Raw genomic sequence first — 20,462 nt, 5'->3', positions numbered from 1 at the left:
TTCTATATGGATGTATAGCGTTTAGCAAGGCTTCAAACACTACTATTCGCCAGCAAGAAATTGCACAAAGCCAGACTCTGAGAAGACTTTTCAAGATACCATGGTACATTAGTACGAATGAAATCATTAGGGACCTCAAGATTGATCAGGTCAAAAAATACATAAATGATAGAGCCCTGAAACTATTTGTGAAAACTGACAGACTTACCAACACCGTGTTTTCAAATCTCAGAACGGTTACAAGCTCCTCAGCGAGGTATGCAGATCTAAGGTCAATTATTGCTTAGTCTAATGAAGCGATAAACATTAATCCAGTCAAGGCGTAAAGAGAGGTTTTGAAGATATCTCGAGTTAATGAAGAGTAAAAGTGCTGAACTGCACTGGCTCAAATAGCTTCAACATAAAAAAAATTCTGAAGACACATTTGGAAAATTTTTTTCTTTTTAATTTAACGGTTAATATTAATACTTAAATATAAACAATCTTAATTGTTTAAACAATTTAAAGTTCAATCAATTATCTTCAAAATACAACAAATTGAAAGTTTCTATCATTTACAGAAATTGAGATATGGCCTTTTCAAAATGTGTCTACAATGGCAATTCTTAAAGCACCATATCTCCTAGCAGAAAAATTACAAAATTTTTTCTCAAGATAGGAGTCTTCTTATTTTATAAAAGGAACTCATACAAAAAAATTCAAGCCAAATCTGAGATGACGGGGTCAAAAAGGTGTCCAATTTGTAAAAGAATGACCCATATCAAACGAATTTTGCATTGAACGTACTCCATAGTGTGTGTGTGTGTGTGTGTGAGTGTATATATATAAATTGGTCATATTCTGCTGCGTTCTTTACCGTCAAATTTAAATAAGATTAGCAAAGTTTTTTTGGTTACTATTATTTTTTTTGGATGGCATAATCTTCACATCTGGATACACGATTATTTTATATTGTTTGTTTGGCTATTTGTCACTGCTCATTCTTAGAACGCAACAAATAGACGTTGGGATGAATTTTTAAGCAATCAAAAGTGAAATTCTAAGGATGATTAACCTTTAAAACCGCTGTGGACGTTATACAATCACTACAGAAATATAATAATGACTCCGACTTGTGCCTTATTTTATTTTATTACATAAATTTTTATCATATAAATTAAAAGCTTTTAACATATAATTCTTTAACGAAATTAATTTATTTTAATTAATTATAGTTTCATTATTTGAAATAACTAAATATTAGGTACACTTAATAGTTAAGGAAATTAATTGTTAAATTAATTAAACTTAAAAAGAAAATAGTTTTCTACTTTAACTTTTGGTTAGGTTTTTGTGGTCTTGTTTCTGGTGTTTTTGGTGAGAAATCATCATCATCGTCTTCACTGGATGTACTTGATACTGAGTCATGTCTCGATTTCTTTTCTGGAATTTCATAAGGGAATTCCTTCTTCTTTTCAAGTAATGCTTGTTTTAGACGAATCAAAGCAGTGCGATTTATATGTTCTAAGCTAACATCTTTAAGAGCGGTTTTTAATGCCTCCAAAGCTTTTTCAGGTTCAGCATTATTAATTTGTATATCAATTAGGCATGAATAAGCATTTCCAATTGCTCCTACAGATATTTTTGATTCACGCAATTGATCGATTACCGTTTGTACCATGCGTCCGTCTTTTTGTTCGCGTGCAGTTTGTAATACGCGTTGGAACATAAGACGTGGAGCATTTGATAAGAATTTATCCCAAATGGCTTTTGAGGCAGTTTCATTGCCGTTTGAAATGTGATATATCCATAGAACATTAATAGGTCCAAGTTGATTGAATTTTGCAAATTTCTCAGCTATTTGCTCAACTAAAATAAAATATTAAAATGATTAGACGGATTTAGAAAAAAAAATGTTAAATAAATAAGAAAAAAATACATACATTGTGGCAAAACTTCCGGATGTTTTGCTAAAATACCTAAAGCACCACCACGTGGGAATTTCACAGCCAGTTTGGCAACATCTTCAGTTGTGCTGGCTTTCGAAATGTCGTCACTTAAACTCTGTATATATTCTACTGCTTTTCCAGCATTAATGTACGCGTTGCAATACCGATTGTCAAAAGAAATTAAACGTTTTAACTCATCATCTATAAGTTTATCAATACGATCAAGTGTTGCGATATCGCCTGCAGCAGCTACTTTATTCAAATAAAATTTCAAAATCTTCAGTATTGGACGTTGTTTGTTTGTCAATAGTTCCTCAACAAATTTGTTTGCTTCAGAAAGACGATCAGCACGTAACAATTGCTCAACGAGTCGAGAAATATCTGTAACGTTTAATTTTGTTCCATTTAAATTTCTTTTGATACTTAAAGCACCTTCAATATCTCTATTAAGCAAAGCCTTACGAAATTGTGAGGAAGTCGATTGTTGTCTAGGTTCTGAAACCGCACTTATAATATTAACATTTCTTTGCGAAGAGATAGAAGCCACAGGTTTAACATTTGTAACATTTTCTTCCACAACATTTGGGACTACAAATGGTACATTTACATTCTTTTGACGTAAAAATTCTGCTAATTTGATAAGGAATGCATCACTGACATTAATATCCTCTTCTTGCATTTTTGTCCATAAGCCCAAAGCCTTCTCAGTGTCCTCAGTTTGTTGATAACTTAAGAGTAAATTGTAATAAATCTTATTGCGATCAATGTGACCAAGATCTTTAGTGGCTTCAGCTAAACCTTCAAGTGGTTGAACCTTGCCTTCGTTTCTGTAACGTTCACATGCAGAGTCTATACGGTGTGGACGTGTACGCAAACCTGGTGTTTCAAGTATTTTTCTAGCTTGGCGTATGCGACCACATTCAACAAACGAGAAGACCAAATCATATAAGCTATTTACTTCGCCGTGAATGTTAGTACTTAAATCAGTAAGTTTTTGCAAGTTAGATGCGTCCTCCTTTTGTATGAGACGACAAGCTAATTCGTTTTTCCAAGGAGTGCTCTTGTATTTCTCACAACAATTTTCGAAAGTTTCAATAGCTTTTTCAATGTTATCATTTACTAAATGTACCTAAAATTAATAAAAAAATGTATAAGAAGCTAATCGCAAACATAATAAAATATATTCACTTCATTAAAGAAACTAATTAAATATAGGATTTCAAAAAAGAAGAATAAGAAGAACTACTATTTTATTATATTACGATAATATAGGTAAATATTCTTTAATATTAGCAAATCGTATAAATTATAAAAAAAAAAACCGATTATTATTTTTGTTTATGTAAAAAATTTTAAATTTTAAATTTAATTTCACACTAAGAAGAACGAAAGACTTCCTTAGGGACCTCAAAATTGATCCGATCAAAAAATACATAAAGGATAGAGCCCTGAAATTATTTACGAAAACTGACAGGCTTACCAACACCATGTTTTCAAATCTCAGAACGGTTGCAGGCTCCTCGGAGAGGTATGCAGATCTGAGGTCAATTATTGCTTAGTCTGATGCAATGATAAACAATAATCCAGTCAAGGCGTAGAGAGGGATTATGAAGAAGCCTCGCAGTTAATAGAGAGTAAAAGTGTTCAAGTGCACTGACTCAATTAGCCTCAACATAATAACTAAGAAGTAAATATTTCTGTTTTTTTTTTAAAAGATAAACTTCGAAACGTCCCCGGTATTTATATAGAATATTATATAAAAATAAACATAAAGTAAACTAAAAACTACTCTAAAAAGTAAATAATTTCTTTGAGACATATTTTATAATAAAACTTTACTTTCAAATTACCTTAACCAATGGCCCGAGTAATGTATTCTTGGGTATGATGTAATTATTTTCTATCAGTGTATCGAACAGTTTTTGCAATTTCTGCGAATCACCCTTTTCAGCTAAAGAATTTAATAGGCGCCACACAATACTTTCATAATTAAAAGTGCCTTCTTCCTCTGGTAACTGTTGCTTTTTGTTCTTCTTCAAGAATTCGATGCCTTCATCGAAACGTTCTTCTTTTAATAATAAATCAATAAAGCGCAATGTCTTAAAATTATCCAAAACAAAATCAGCATCTTTTGCCTGGAGATCCTTATATAAAGCTAAGAATTCAGCTGATTTGCCATGGAGTGTATATAAATCTAAAAGTTGTGCATAAATGCCTACGTGCATGTTAAAATTATCCGCCTTAAGTTTTTCAATAACCTGTTCGGCCTTTTCCAAATTCTTGGAACGGAAACAGGCAGTGATTAGAAAACGTTTTATATTATTTGCATTTTCTCCTTTTGCTTCGACATTAACAATGAAACGTTCCAACTCTGTAAAGTAACGTATATCAGAAATTACACCAAATGCAAATTTATAATAAATAACATACCTTCAATTGTCAAACTTTCTAAGCCGCGTTTGCGTTGTTGTGTATTTTTTAATGGTACAGGTTCTAATTCACCAGAGCTCAATTTACCCAAATACTCAGATATCAATGGAGTCATCTCGGATCCAATACGTTCAGATATGCGATTTGCATTAGTATTGGAAATGGACAAACCTTCCTTAACGAACAATGGCAAGACGTTTTCTAAAGCTTGCACACAATCACGTCGAAGGTATACACACATATCATTTAGTGCGTTACCAACGACATCGTTTGCTCCGCTGACACCACTCTCAGTCTCGTTGTGTTCGCTAGCTTCTGCATCAGTAGCAGCCTGTTCAGATTTCTGTTCGTTTTGATTATTGTCACGATTTTCGACAGATTCATAAATTTGTCGCACAAATCGTACAAATGAACTATAGTCATTCGTTACCGAGATAGCTTGATTTAAAGGTTGCTTGAAAAACGCTAGTGTGTAGTTAGCTCTATAGGATTCTATTATAGCTGCAGCTTCTTGAAGTTTATTTTCAGTCAATGCCATAAAAGCTACGGCCGATGCTGCAACAGCATTTGAAACACCCACATCGCGCAAAGCCATAACAATTTTATCTAAATTCTTCTCCTTCATATTCGGTATAACATAGTCGCGTATGGTTTCAGCGCTCGGATGCAAGTCAAATTCATCTTGCATACGGCGTATAATATTAAGTATCTGACTTGATTCTTCCGAGCATATAATTGGCCAAAAATAGTGTTGTCTTATGGGAAGACCAGCGTTTTTCATCTCTTTGAGTAGCGGTATAGCATTATTTACCTTACCATGTTGAAGACCAGCTTCAGTAGCAATCAAAAGTGCTTTTGTGTTCAGTCCTTATATAAATAAAAAGAAAAACGTTTTTTTCTTAAGAAAAATGGAAAACAACGCAGCAAATCGTATCTTTTATTTATTTAAGCTAGAATTGGTTTTCAAAGCAATATTCTGACTAAAAGTCATAGCTACTTGGGCTTTCAGACCAAAAGCTGATTAGGTAAACAGTGTAATATTAAAAACATTACTTAAAATAAATGACTTTTAATATGCTATAGAACATATATCGAATCTAATTAAAGGATATAATATAATTGATTTTATAAAAACTCTGTATATTTTATACGATTTCTAACTTTTTTGTTTTCTATAACACTTTTTTGAATAAGAATTTATTTTTCTTTTTTGTTTTTTGTTTTTATTTTGTTGCTTTAGTTTAGGATTCACAAATTATTACCATCAGGGCGCTTAGGAGTACAAATATAGATATGTTAGGAGAGTTTTGAGCCTTTAGCTTATGGAAGTCAGAACAATGGTCTAGCATGTCTTCAATATATATTTATGGTTTAAGTTCAAAATTTATATTAAACTAATAAATTTTTGTTTCTTAAGTATTGTTTCAATGTGGTCAAGTATTAGGTTAGGTTAGGTTACACCGACGATCCCAAGGGATCCACTCAGTCCTATACGCGCCCATTATGCTACCGTATAATTAAAAACTCAATGGTCAGAACCACTTAGAATCTGTGGCAAAAATTATACTGCTATTCAGAGGGAAGTCTTGCAGTTCGTCATGATCCTCAAAAAAGAAATCCTCTAAAGTGATAAGATGGCGACGCGCATGTGCTGGAGATACTTTCATCGTCTTATCCACAATTGACGAAAGTATGGTTGAAAGGAAAATTTAGTCTTCTAGCAATGATATCTCTACAGGGCACCTCAATGAGAGAGTTTGATTGTATTTTATTAGAATGTGGCTAAATTGCGTACAGATGCCTGCATATCGTTGAGTCTTCCCATCTTTTATTAAAAAATTCGGCACAGGAAGAACTCAGTGCCAGCTTGAATAATATGAGTGATATGCCCAGTGGCTAAGTATTAGTTTTATTATATTTGTAAGGATCTTCCGCGAAAGGTTTATAATTAAAGAAACAATAAAGAACTATATATAAACGCTTAAATTATAACGCCAACGTTTATTTATTTTTATATATATAAATATATATATATATATATAAATATATATATATATATATAAATATATAAAATATATTGCCGACATTTGCATTTATTCTTTTGACTTTCATACTTCTTGAGGAACAAGTAAAAATTTGTTTCGAAATAATTATTTTATTTATTTGTAAGTTAACACTAAAATTAATTTGAAAGTTAACTAAGAATAAGGAACTAGATCACTAGGTCCTTGGCCCCATCGTTTCAAAATATATATTAATTACTAAGCTGAATTGCTTATACTAGTGATTCTCACAAGCTAGTCCGTAACTAGTCCTTTCTCCAATATTTCAACTATCTTCGAAATTAGTCATCTTGAGGGAAACTGAAGATAGTCGAAATATTGGAAAAATATTTTAATAAAATATAAATTGTTTTTAAATATAAATGATAAATTATAGTTTTTTTATTTCTATTTAAATGACAAATTAACGCGCTAATAAAGTATTATTTCTTTATCTTTCTTTATAAATTGTTATTGTACGACGAAGTACGACAATAAACCATATAAACCATATAAATAATAAACCATATAAAATAGAACAGACTTAATACTACTAAACAGCAGTAGTCTTTTTAAACAATCAAGTTTTTGAAACCTTTCAAAAAATAAGACCCCACACATTAGGTTTTAACTAAATTCGATCTCAACTGACGTGCGTAACATTTTAAAAAGTTATTATTAAACGCGATATTCGTACATTGTAGAGCTATGAGATCTATCATGTTAGTTTCTAAGGATAAGAACAACAACAATATTTCATATATATATCCGTATATCATTTATGTAAATATATATATAAATATTTGTATTGTACATACCTTCATCATGTAAAGCTTTGCAAATGCTTAATATTTTCTCCAAAGGACGATCAGCCTTCACCAATTGTTTAATAAAGAAAGTACCGACATCAACTAATTGCCCATCTACACGTGTTCCGCGTGGCATGATTCGCAAAATTTTAAAGCTTGTATCTTCATAACCTTTATTAACTAAACGTAAAATAACGTTTACTGCATCTTGATTGAAACCTGTTGAAATGCGCAATTTGGCAAGAACTGCATCAACTTTATCGCCATGACCATTTATCGTTAAATGATATACAACATCTAGCAAATCTTTGTCCAGCAAAAATATCTCCTTTACCTCGCACTCCTCGAGGGTTTTTAAAATAGATTCTATATCTCCATGACGACCGAAAGCACATAGCAGTGTGGTATATGTATCTGCGCTTAGTTCCAAGCCAGCTTGTGCCATTACAGTCAAAATACCTTTTGCAGATTCAAGATCATTTGCCTGAAATATACATGGTACATGGCATAATTAACAAAAATAATTTTAAAGAAAGCTTTAACAAATACTTACTTGGGAATGGCCAAGTATCAGTGAATTGAAAACATTTTCATTGACTGGCAGATTCTTTTCACGCATAAACTCCAAAATGCGTGTGGCACCTTCGATATCGCCTTGTTGACAATAACGTGTTATGAGACGTTGATAAGTTACTCGATTAGGTTCAATATTCTTTGATTCGATTTCGCTTAGAAAATCAGTGGGTGAAAATTGATGTTCATTTTCCAAATACACACGCAAAAGTGCATTGTAATGAGATATATCCATTGGCACATTTAAAGCATTTAATGTTTTCCATATTTCCTGAACGAGTGCAGTACGTACTTCTGGTAGTTCTTCTGGCACAAGATTACCACAACAACGTATCACCAACAGCGATTGCGAACTAGTAGCGGTTCGTTGCGAACGTATTTCTTCCATTACTTCTTCGATATCACGGCGTGATATACGCCCGACTCGCCGAACATCTTGGTCAAGTCGACGTATTTGCTTTTCTAAACTTAAATCTGCTTTCGGTGCAACGTTGTTGGCATAGCCGCTGAGTCAAGAAGAGAAAAAAGTAATATATGTAAATTATAAACATTGCAATAGTCGTAACCATAATTTTTAGGTTATGCTGAGAACTTCAAATGTTTTACAAAAAACACTAATTTTATCAATAAAAACTAAACCGAACTGTATATTATTTTGCATGACATCAATAGTAGGTTTAAAAGAAAAACATAATTTATTTCATCATCACATGCCTGATATTGCGTAATGCACTCGGCTGCCATCAGCCGGTGAACAAGATACTTACTGCTGGAATGGACTGCACATGCATGGTGTGTTTTGTAACAGAGTTCCACTTTCTGCATCTCGTATTGAATTAACAACAATATTTCTTGTGAACCCTGCGAAATGACGCAACAATTTTCCGGAACGCAAAATAGATGCCATTTCTTAAAAATTAATTATATTTATTTTAAGTAATACCACACCACACACAAAGTTAGCACACTTCACAGAAATTTCTTTTCTATTCGAACCTCCGCGTTGCCAATACGCTTCACTTGTGCGTGAAAATTCGCGAAATGTCAAACAAGACATTAACAGCTGATTGTGTTTTAAGGCAATGTTCAGCTTTTAAATTTTAATATTTAACATTAAAATTTAATGTTTAATCTTTAATTAGTATATAATTTATTAAGACATTTATATTAAATCAAACTAATATTAATATTTAGCAAAATTGTGAAAAATAAATATTTTAAAAAATATACACATAAATATGTACAAAAATTTATTGGAGCACATCAAGAAAGTGTAATTAAAAAGCAATTTAAAATTTTTAACTTATTAGTTGCTAACAAGAATATTCTTAGGCCGTGTGCGAGTTCAAGTAAATTGAGGTGAAGTAAATTGATTTACCCAGGGATTTTTTCCACTGTACTTAAGTAAATTTTTATTTATTTATTGCACTTATTATTTTTGGTTAAAAGTTTTCAAATTTATTTATTAAACATCTTTTAAAATTTTCGCAAGGGTAACACCTAATTTATTTAATTTTTATCTAATTTACCCTACTTGAAATTCAAGTAGATACCAACATTCGGTGCCATACCGACATAATTTACTATTTCCCTCAATTTACTCGAACTCGCACACAGCCTTATTATGGCAATAAATATTCTAAACTATTATATATTTTGTTGTAAAAGGAAATTTCAAAATTTCGCTCATTGTTAACATTGTTTTTAATTCATTATTCATTTTAATTTTCAATTTTATTATTTTTATTGTTTATTATCAATTTTTATACAAAATGTCATTTGCTTGCATATGTAAGATTTGTTATTTATGAAAACATAACATTTGACAGATTGAAACAGTGATGCCAATATCTTGCTTAGCGCTTATAGTAAGCAACTTGTTTTTTGCCACACTTCGGAACTGCCGAATGCAGTAAAACATTTTAGTTTTGTTTTAATTTTTGTTTACAAAGAACAGATAATTGGCATATTCGCGAGCCATTTTCGGGCAATGTAAACGCCATATTAGAAGATTAAATACTCAACAACTGGTCTGTTAGATAAAGTAGTATTGTTGTTTTGCGTACAAATTAGAGACTTAAGCAATACACTTGTTGTTTTCTGTCTCATTTTGGAGCAGCCGAATGCAACTATTGTATATTATTGTTAAAAACAAATAAGAGCTGATTTCATAGATCATAGAATCTGCATTTTTATAAGCCCTGTTATTCTGTAATTGTAACCTTGGCACTTGGTAGTCAGCTTATCGAGCTAAAATTAAATGTCGCCAAATTATTTAACTACTTTATTGTGAACGTTTATCGAAACCAAACCATACAATAAAAAAAAGCTAAATGAAAAGTTGAAAAATTCACATTTTATATATAAGAAAAACTAAATTTTGTGCTTAATTTTCAAATATTGACTTTAATGTGACTTTAAATCTTTTTAATAGTTTTATATAATAGTACTTTTTAAATTTTTAATGATTTTATACACATTATTATATAAAAATGAATAATTTGTTTTATAATTTTATTTAATTTAATATGTAAGAAATATAAGCTTGTATTTTAAAACAAGCGTGTGTCTTTCTAAACTCAAATGTCAAAATATTACTTAACAGGTATTAACATATTTTTTATCAATTATTATTTTACTTAGTTCCACTGGAATATGCCTATATAAGCTTATTTATAGCTTATATATAAATTCCATGAGTTAAACGACGACCTAAGTTTAACAACGACCCTAAACTGTATACTATTTCCTTAAATGTGAGTTGAAAAATATAATATATATCTATATACAAATATATTCTAGTATTTAAAATGTTTACTCGATCATCACATTTTTCGAACATTTTTAAGCAAATATATACATTTGTATTGATACATTACTACATATGTATAAATACACATGTAACCAGATACCCAGTCTGTCCTAGTTCATGGCTGGCAGTAATTTAATGTTAAATAAATAATATTTATATTATGTGACACTCACTAGTAAAAGTTTTAATAAAAACAAACAGAACGCTCGATGGTGAAAAACAAATTTCGAACAAAAACTTATTTTCAAAAATAAAACAATTTTTAATAATGTTCCAGTGAATAAACTATTCATAATTGAACAAACTTATATCAATAAGTATAATATTTCGTACAAAATCCATACAGAAAGTACGATTATTGTAAGTGTAAACACAATATTACAATAAAAAAATATAAATAATTAACTTTTTGAAGCCACGTTTAAATTTATATTATTCATCTTTTATAATTTAATTTTTAAGTAATTTAATTCAATTAAATTTAATATTTAACTTTTAATTTTTTGAAACACTTGATATTAATTTTAATTTGTTCTATATATTTTGTTCCTCGTTGTGTAAACATTTAATTTTAATAATGTAATATTCACTAATAGTTATGTGTGTAAACAGTGTTATATATTAGAATTATATTTATATATCAATATTAATGTATGACAAATTTAAATTTTTTTTAGCTCTGTTAAAAGCTGTAAAAAAAGAGTATTATTCTTTTTTTACAGCTTTAAACAAAGCTAAAAGGATTCTTAACGATTTTTATTTGATATGCTATACTCCTGCTAAAATGCTAAAGTATAAAATTGCTATATATAAACATGATTTAAATCAAATTTTTTAAAATTATACGAAAAGGTAATTCATAATTTTAATAAAAAAAAATTTTATTATTAATTTTTTTGTTATTTTTACTAAATGAAATTATTTATCAAATTGTCAGCGGGCAACACAAAAAACTGTCACTTGTAGTGTTGCCATTAAATTTTTTTCTGTTTTTGTGACGCATGACCAGGTGCACAACTAACAGCTGATTTTATTTATTATCAAAAGAAGTAATATTGACATATGCACTGCTCGGTGTGTATGCACGCTCACTAATTGCGAAATAATAATAATAATAATATTATTAATAAAATATCGAAAGTGTTTAACGTAAAATGCTACAAATTGTTAATAAATTATCTAAAAGTTATGGTATTAATATTGTAAGGAATTTATGCACTATAAATGTAGTGCGAAACTCAGCGGCACAAGCGGAACCATTAACCGCAGCGGAGGGTAAGATAGAAATATGTAACTTAATTACAGAAATTTAATACAATTAAAAATTATAGAATTTCGTAGAAAGCAAGTCAAATTTAATATAAAAGCGGATCATGCGGAGGGCAGACCATTGTACCTGGATGCACAAGCCACAACGCCTTTGGTAAATATTATTTTATATATACAATATTAATTACATTTTATGAAATACATACTATTTTACAGGACCCTAGAGTCTTGGATGCTATGTTACCGTATTTAACAAACTTTTATGGTAACCCACATTCTAGGACTCATGCATATGGTTGGGAAACCGAAAAGGCTGTGGAGAAAGCACGTGAGCAAATAGCAATTCTAATTGGCGCTGATCCAAAAGAAATTGTTTTTACATCCGGTGCAACTGAATCAAATAATATTGCTGTAAAAGGCGTAGCAAGGTTTGTAAACAATATTTTTTTACTAACGGTTTTAAAGCATTTACTTATTGCTCTGAAAATAGTTTATAGTCAATAAATGCATATTATAATTACAATTTTTAAGTAGAATTTCACTTAAGCACATATACATTTGCATCATTTTGATGAAAAAAGCCTCTTAATATAGATATGCCTATTATATGGCTATATAAGGTATTGCAAATGTAAACAAATCATTTATTTCGTACTTAGTTGATAAGAAGCGCAGCAATATAAACTCACTTGAACTTTATTCATATTGCAGCTTTTTGTGTTGAATGAATGAAAGAAACAAATATTTTTGCAGTCAAATAAAATTTCGATTAAAGTTAAGAAAAATGTTAATAAACTTAAATTTAAAACGTTTTAAAACAGTATAAGCGAAGTTAAAAAACTATTGTCCGACTTTTAACTTATTTTGTGAAATTAATGTAACATTAATCAAAATAATTCGACACAATACAAAGAAGACCTAATTTTGTGGCCTATGCAGCTCTGGTATGAACCCCACAACTCTGCGAGACGTAATGAAATAACACTCAATCATACAGGTTTACGGACTGCAACAGGCTCTTATCAAATGTTGACCATTTTCCTGCAGAATCTAAAATATTTCTTGTAAGAGAACATAATCAACTGCTGTCCAAACAATATCTTCTTGTCCATCTAGCATCATGTTTAGTAAAGCCTTTCGTCTAAGATGCTTTCGTCGATTCCTGTTTTCATATCACAGATATATCAACACTTTTTGCAAATAAGCTTACATTGGTGAGATCGATTATAAACTTATAAACATGAACTTACAGCTGTCCACACAGATGCAGTTTTCTCTTCGAGACCACAGTTGCATTGCAACAAATCTACTATCTGTAACATAAGTATTTTTAGAAGATTAATATAGATTCTCAAATACTATATGCTTTATTTAATCAAGCTAGATTAAGAACGTTTTTTTAATGCAGAAAAGCACACAAATATCCGATTACCTCAAAACTGCAATCACATTTAAGTAAACTTAACAAACTGAATAATCAAACTTCCTTCAAACCTTTCAAAGTTAACCCACCAATATTAGATTGATCCTTATATACGATCCAAATGGGTACATTTTGCCAAGCCTGTTTTGAAATTATATAAATGATAATTTTTATTATTGTTGAAGATTCAATGCTTTTACATTTATGTGAGTTTTGACTGCGCAAATGTCACAATTGTATGAAATACTAAAATGTTAACAAACTAATCAATTATTTATTGCTTTTACTAATATTGGAAATATCGCTTATTCTGTGTTAAAGAATTAGGTGCATAGATACAATATGTACTCCGGTGCCTCCGATTCGAGCGCCGGCAAACATGTGCCCCAGAAAATTTGATATTGCAGGCCGGCTGAGTTTGACGCCATGTCGTTCTATAGTTCTATAGTAATTTGTAAATTTCAAGTACAAGGGCCATGCAGCTCTTAACCTGGCTGCGGAAGAAATATGTGCTCAATTTATATTTTCCCGTCGCAAAAAGTGGTCATAAATCAATTTTCCGTCAATCGATTGGTTTTGTTAAAAATCAATTATTTATAGAACCGTTGCATTGGACTGGAAAAATAGAATGCATAGGTTGAGAAAACACTATTCCACTACAGACTATAATATTAAAAGAAGAAGTAGAACGATGAGTTTGCATGGAAATACAAAACCAATGTTTTTTCAATAAATAAATTAGCTTTATAGTATCTTCGATGTAATTAACATTTCTTTAAACACTATTTCTTGGCAAACATAGTATAATATTTTTCCGGCCTGTGTGAGGTGTATTAGAAAAAAAGTATTGACTCAAAGACTGAAAGATATTAAACCCTACTGTTTTATTATTTTTTGTACATTACTTAATTGAACCGGATGATGCTTCTGTAAATATAGTTTTAGGCTCCAGAAATGACCAGAACTGAGCACTACGACGACCATAGTAGTTCTTTTTTCCTAGTAAACAACCTTAACCGTGCAAAAAATGCACAACCTTTCTACTGAAGGTCAAAACTCTGCCATTGAGCATTTTTTAATATTAAACAGGGATGGAAGTCATCCGCTCTGACATAAAGGAGAATTTTAGTGGACTTTTCATCTGTCCGCAAGCTAAGCCGACAGTTTGCTTGTAAAGCAAAAGTAAAACCGCAACTACAATAGTACAATTACCGAATTAAGTGTTGTATCCATAGAGTATATATGTCAAACAAAGCCCTAGGACTAGGATTCCAAGAATAAGAATACTATTGGTAGAGTTATAGCATTGCGTATTGCAAAATATTTGCTATTATTTTTTAATAGGTGACAATAATACCTATTTATTCTATAGATCTGTATATATATTAAAAAATTAATAATAATTTTAAAATATTTCTACCATAAAGTTCCCACTAATACATGCTTTATATTTCAGATTTTATGCCAGCAGAAAGAAGCACGTTATAACAACACAGACTGAGCACAAATGTGTTTTGGATTCATGCCGTGCATTGGAGAGTGAAGGATTTCGTGTTACCTATTTACCAGTGCAAACAAATGGAATTATCGACTTGAAGATATTAGAAGAGGCAATGACACCCGAAACCTCCTTGGTATCAATTATGACAGTCAACAATGAAATTGGTAAATATCAAAACAATGCATCACCTATATACATATTTCCATAATATATATTTATTCATATATAAATATATTGTAGGCGTCAAGCAGCCAGTTGCAGAAATTGGCGCTTTATGTCGTGCTAAAAAAGTATTCTTTCATACTGACGCTGCCCAAGCAGTTGGTAAAATTCCAATTGATATAAATGCTATGAATGTAGATTTAATGTCAATATCTGGACATAAGATATATGGTCCAAAAGGTGTTGGTGCTTTGTATGTGCGTCGCAGACCACGAGTACGCGTTGAGCCCATACAAAGTGGTGGTGGACAAGAACGTGGTCTACGTAGTGGTACTGTACCTGCACCACTTGCTGTTGGTTTAGGTGCTGCAGCTGAATTGGCAATGAATGAATTGGAATATGATAAGAAATGGATTGATTTTCTATCTAATCATTTAATCGAACGCATCACAACCGCTTTACCACACGTTATACGTAATGGTGATCCCACACAGACTTATAGTGGTTGCGTTAATCTTTCATTTGCTTATGTGGAAGGCGAATCATTATTGATGGCATTGAAGGATGTAGCTTTGTCTAGTGGATCTGCTTGTACCTCAGCATCATTGGAACCTTCATATGTGTTACGTGCAATTGGCACTGATGAGGATCTAGCACATAGTTCTATTAGGTAATATTCTGAAGATGTTTTCTTTTACAAAAGATCTGATCGCAAATTTTAAACATACATATTTTTTTTTTTATTACACAGATTTGGCATTGGGCGCTTTACTACTTTGGAAGAGGTCAATTACACAGCTGACAAATGTATTAAACATGTGGAACGTTTGCGTGAAATGTCACCACTCTGGGAGATGGTGCAAGAAGGGGTCGATTTGAAAAATATACAATGGTCGCAACACTAAAATCCTTCAAATTATAAACATTTTCTGTTATAGTTTTTTTGAAGTTTTTGGGTTGAATACTCATATCACAAGTGCGTGTTAAATTTATTCCTTTTATATATACTTTGTTTTTATTACACAAATGCTGTGGTTTATTATTTAAATGGAAAAGAGAGAACGAGTATAATTGCTATAAAAACTTATTTTTATAATTCACATATTTGTATATGAAAAGGCGAATATATTTTAAGCTTAACAAAATATTAAATATAAAAGCTTTGATTATAGTTATAAAACATCATATATATGTATAGTTATATATATTTATATATATGTATATTGATATAAATACATATATATTATAATTCTATTAAATCGTTATATATTAAAAAATAATAATTCTATTATTATTTCATTGTTATTCCGTTGTTATCGAAATTACTTAAAAAATTTAATTAGTTTATTTAATGATGTCATTAAATAATGACGTAATGGAATATAACGTACTTTTGTAGTAGTACGTTATATTCCATTACTTTTTTACAAGGATATTTGGGATGTCAATTATTCACATTTTAACGACTTATACCTAACCTACCCACATTAGATAATTTCAAACCAAAGAACATTAACCGATTGATGACATATAATACTATGTATATAAAATAATATTATTTATCTATCTATCTATTTATCTTTGCTGAACAAACTATCAGTTGCTGACTTCATTCTCCATATCACCGGGCAGCTAGTTTTACCGATTATCTTATCAACTCTGTGCAGAAAGTATAATTTCTTATAAAAGCTAAAATTTGAATTTGAGTATCTTATATATATAAGTTATATAAGAATTAAGTCTCTACGGAAGATAATGTTATATTTTATGTGCTGATGAACAGAAGTGGAACAGATGGTGCATGGGGTTTGAATTACAGTTTGGACATTAAAAATTGACGTATTTATGCGTGTGAAGTAAATGTTTAGCACATAATTATATGTTAATATCAATCAAGCTATGACAGTGGTCTCGAAGAGAATACTGCATCCGTGTAGAGTCGTTTGTCGAATGTTAACGAATGGTTTACCTTTAAATTCATTTGAAGTAACTACTAACTGTATATTGCCATCATTAATATTCATCTTTGTTGTTGATAAGGTAATAAGGCTATCTCTACGCTGTAAGACGGTTTTCAAAAAACCGTTTATTTACTTAGTTGGAGTCTAAAGAACTTAAAAGATAACATTGCATGTGACAAAAGTGTCGGTTGGCGGATATAGCTTCATATTCAATTTTCTCATACTAATATACGATGAAAACGTCAAAGGTGTGAACTACTTTAACTAAGTTGTAAGCATTGTTACACTACGAAACAGAATTGATAAAACAGAAACAGAATTGACAGGGGAAAGAGTTCTTTCCACCATTTTAAATAAATGTCAGAACCTAATTTTAATTACCATAAAGTATGGCATTACAAATCCTATCTAGAGTCTGTATATCTCTATATCTGAATCAATAAGTTTAAAACTTAATTAAGTTGGTTTGAATGAAATCTCTTAAAGAACTATAATATTATAAGATGATACAGTTAATAAAATAATTTTAATAGATCAAAAATTATAAAATTTACATAAAGATAAGTTTGTGGCGCTCCATTGAGGTTTTAATTACGTTACGATAATGAAGAGTACACCAATAATGACTAGATATGATATGGTATGAAGTGCATATTAAAAAGATATTGTATTACTATTACTCAAGGGGTGAGCAAAGTTATATAGATAGTTAAACCGATTGAACACATAATGCAATATAAAATAAAATTAAACATGAATAAATAAATTAATGTATGGTTCTAAGTTTTTTATGGTATGGTCTAAACAAAGCATAAGACATGATTTGAAAGCATTTATATTTTTTAAACTTGATTAAATCAGAGTAGAAAAATTATTAGCTTTTACGTAAGACTTTCACTTTCATCTTATCTAATTTAATTCTCAAGAAGACTCAATAAAATAAAGATATTATTACAACAATAAAGTCAACATATACAACGCGACAAAAAAACTGAAGTCAATTTTTTGACATGTCATATTAGTAGTACTTTAACTTAAATAATGAACATATAAAAAGGCCAAACAGCACTGTCATCTGATAAAGCCTGAATATTGTGCATATTAAATACATGAAAGAACCATACAAATTATACCTATATAAAGGCACGTAGCCAATAGGGAAGTAAGAGGCTGAAGTACCCCTGAAATGAATCGAAGAACTCTATATATACTCTATATAGAACTCTATATATACTCTATATAGAACTCTATATATACTCTATATAGAACTCTATATATATATTGATTTTTACCGTCTCATAACTGTTAATAAGAAAAAAATTTATTTTTAAATTAGTGAAACTAACTGAAAGACAATGAATTTAAGGATATATCTAAATTGTTTTTCTTAATTTCTTGAAAGCCACCTCGAAGTACATTCGAGGCTGTGCTCCTACTTACATAATTAAGAATTCAATATTAATTGACGATTAAGTATATATATCTATACTTTTTTTCCTCTGGCAACGATTTATTATTCATTGCCTATTATAAAGAGAATAAAAAATCCAACCATGACATTTGGTTTTAATTTAATTGCATACTTTTAGGTATGCCAAAAAAATAAATTTTTCAAATTTATAAATTATTAATTTTTTCAAATTAATTTTTTCTTCGTTCCATAAATTAACAAAGGCTTTATTAGAAAACTTAACATGAAGTTAATCGATGGATTTTGGGTAGCGATCAACGGAAACAATATCTTACAGGCCAATGATTCTTAAAGAAAATAAAGCTATTAAATATAAATTAAACAATGAGTAATAAACAAATAAAATAAAGAGTTCATGATGGTTCCAAGAAAGATCCGAAGGCACTCGTCGTGACCAAGTACTGTTTGACACCTCCAAAAAGAACTTCAGAAGCAGGTTCCAGTGGGTTACAACAACAACAACAGGTCATCATACAATAGTTTGAAAAAACCAAATACAAAAAAGTTTTTCCAAGTTTTTTCACGGGTATAATTACTAATTCTGGTATACTTACTTAATCGTAATCTAAGTAATTAAAATTAAATCTTATTGATTATTACGAAAGCCTAATTGAGACAAAACTCTTTAAGATAATCCACAAAAACGATTATTGCTTACTATAGTAAGTGGCAATAAATTTATACTCTATATAATTGCAAAAAAAAAAATCTTTTAAACAATAATAAATTGAGTTAAATAAACGTGCAGGTGTATTTTTTACTGATACTGATTCTGATAATTTAACTACTTTAAAAATCGAGCGATAATATTAATAGTTTAATTAAAAACTGATAACAGCGATGAGTCACGTTTTTAACTGTTATAAGCGGACTATAAATTTAAATATATGTTATATATAACATATTAATAACATCTTTTTGGAATTATATTCAACTAATTTTATTAGATATTGAGACGTTACAGGATAGTCTTCGCAAGCAACAAAGGGGCTTTTACGTGTACCCATCATATATATGACAATATTAAAAGACTCAAAAAACTTGGAATTTTTTGAAAATAATTTAATTTGGATAAAAGAGATAATGGATAAAAGGGTACTCATAACTTTGTACTCCACAATGGAACATTAAGTGACATATTCGCGGCGATCACAAGTTTTGTATAATAAAACTACCTTTTATGATCACTACTCAGTTCTTAGGCCCTATGCTCCACTGGGAGATAAGAATAAAAGAGAGAGATAGAGAAACTCAGTGGATTCATGAAAATTGCGCTAATGATAAACACGGTATCAGTTTTAAACAATCTACCTTGAAAATCTGGAATATGCTGATGATATAGTACTGTTATATTAGAGTTATTAACGTATGTAATGTAGCTAATCGGCAAAGGTTGAATTAAAATTTCCAAAACGAAGTAAATACTTATTAAAATATCCAACAGCAACATCTCTTTATAATTTACTATACAAGTTGAAGAGAAGAAGTTAGTAGACGTCATCGGCTTTACATACTTGGGCAGCGTTATCTCCACGGATGGTGGATTTAAAGCATATACTAAACTACGTATCATTTAATAAATAAATAATCTATATGATTATAATCTATATGATCTGTCACAAACGAAATGAAGTCAAAATTGTATTGATTTTCTAATGAACTGAGACAAGTAATTAAACATAGTAACTATTAAGCACGATTTATAGAAGCTCTATCTTCCTAATAGTGACCTTTAATAGCTCCTTAAAGCATATAAATAGTTAAGTTATTAAGTACAGCTTTAAATATAAGAAGTAATTGCAGAAAAAAAGTATAGGAAGAACTTAAATAACTTATTTTACCAACTAATGTTGCTTTTACATTCAGTGTTATTATTATTTTAATCCCCTCCTATTCATCCTATTCAAAAAATGGACCTAATCAAATTTTTAGGAATTATACTTTTCGTAAGTGTTTCTGATAACCTATAGAATAAACGTGAATGAAAACAAACATAAACACTAGTAAAATATTATTTTACTATTTATTTTATTATTATTTGTTTCCAAATTATAAACGGCCTATAAACAAATTAAGAAATG

General features: G+C 30.1%; 2 protein-coding genes across 2 annotated transcripts; one reads left to right on the top strand and one right to left on the bottom strand.

Annotated features, from left to right (window-relative positions):
* Positions 1 to 1,174: 1,174 nt before the first annotated feature.
* On the bottom strand, positions 1,175 to 8,864 carry LOC119687169 (leucine-rich PPR motif-containing protein, mitochondrial). The gene is made up of 7 exons (XM_038101386.1): positions 8,550 to 8,864; positions 7,763 to 8,288; positions 7,219 to 7,693; positions 4,359 to 5,225; positions 3,779 to 4,299; positions 1,923 to 3,057; positions 1,175 to 1,848 (listed from the first exon to the last, which is right to left on the bottom strand). The coding sequence occupies exons 1-7, from the start codon at positions 8,687 to 8,689 to the stop codon at positions 1,307 to 1,309; spliced, it is 4,206 nt and encodes a 1,401-aa protein (XP_037957314.1). The 5' UTR covers positions 8,690 to 8,864; the 3' UTR covers positions 1,175 to 1,306.
* Positions 8,865 to 11,506: 2,642 nt separating this feature from the next.
* LOC119689320 (cysteine desulfurase, mitochondrial) lies at positions 11,507 to 16,065 on the top strand. Its single transcript, XM_038104122.1, has 6 exons — positions 11,507 to 11,869; positions 11,926 to 12,017; positions 12,080 to 12,291; positions 14,743 to 14,951; positions 15,028 to 15,619; positions 15,701 to 16,065. The coding sequence occupies exons 1-6, from the start codon at positions 11,749 to 11,751 to the stop codon at positions 15,852 to 15,854; spliced, it is 1,380 nt and encodes a 459-aa protein (XP_037960050.1). The 5' UTR covers positions 11,507 to 11,748; the 3' UTR covers positions 15,855 to 16,065.
* Positions 16,066 to 20,462: the final 4,397 nt, after the last annotated feature.

Source organism: Teleopsis dalmanni, chromosome X, assembly GCF_002237135.1.
Source record: "Teleopsis dalmanni isolate 2A chromosome X, ASM223713v2, whole genome shotgun sequence".
In the NCBI taxonomy this organism is placed as follows: domain Eukaryota; kingdom Metazoa; phylum Arthropoda; class Insecta; order Diptera; family Diopsidae; genus Teleopsis; species Teleopsis dalmanni.
This window is presented reverse-complemented; position numbering and strand designations above follow the sequence as displayed.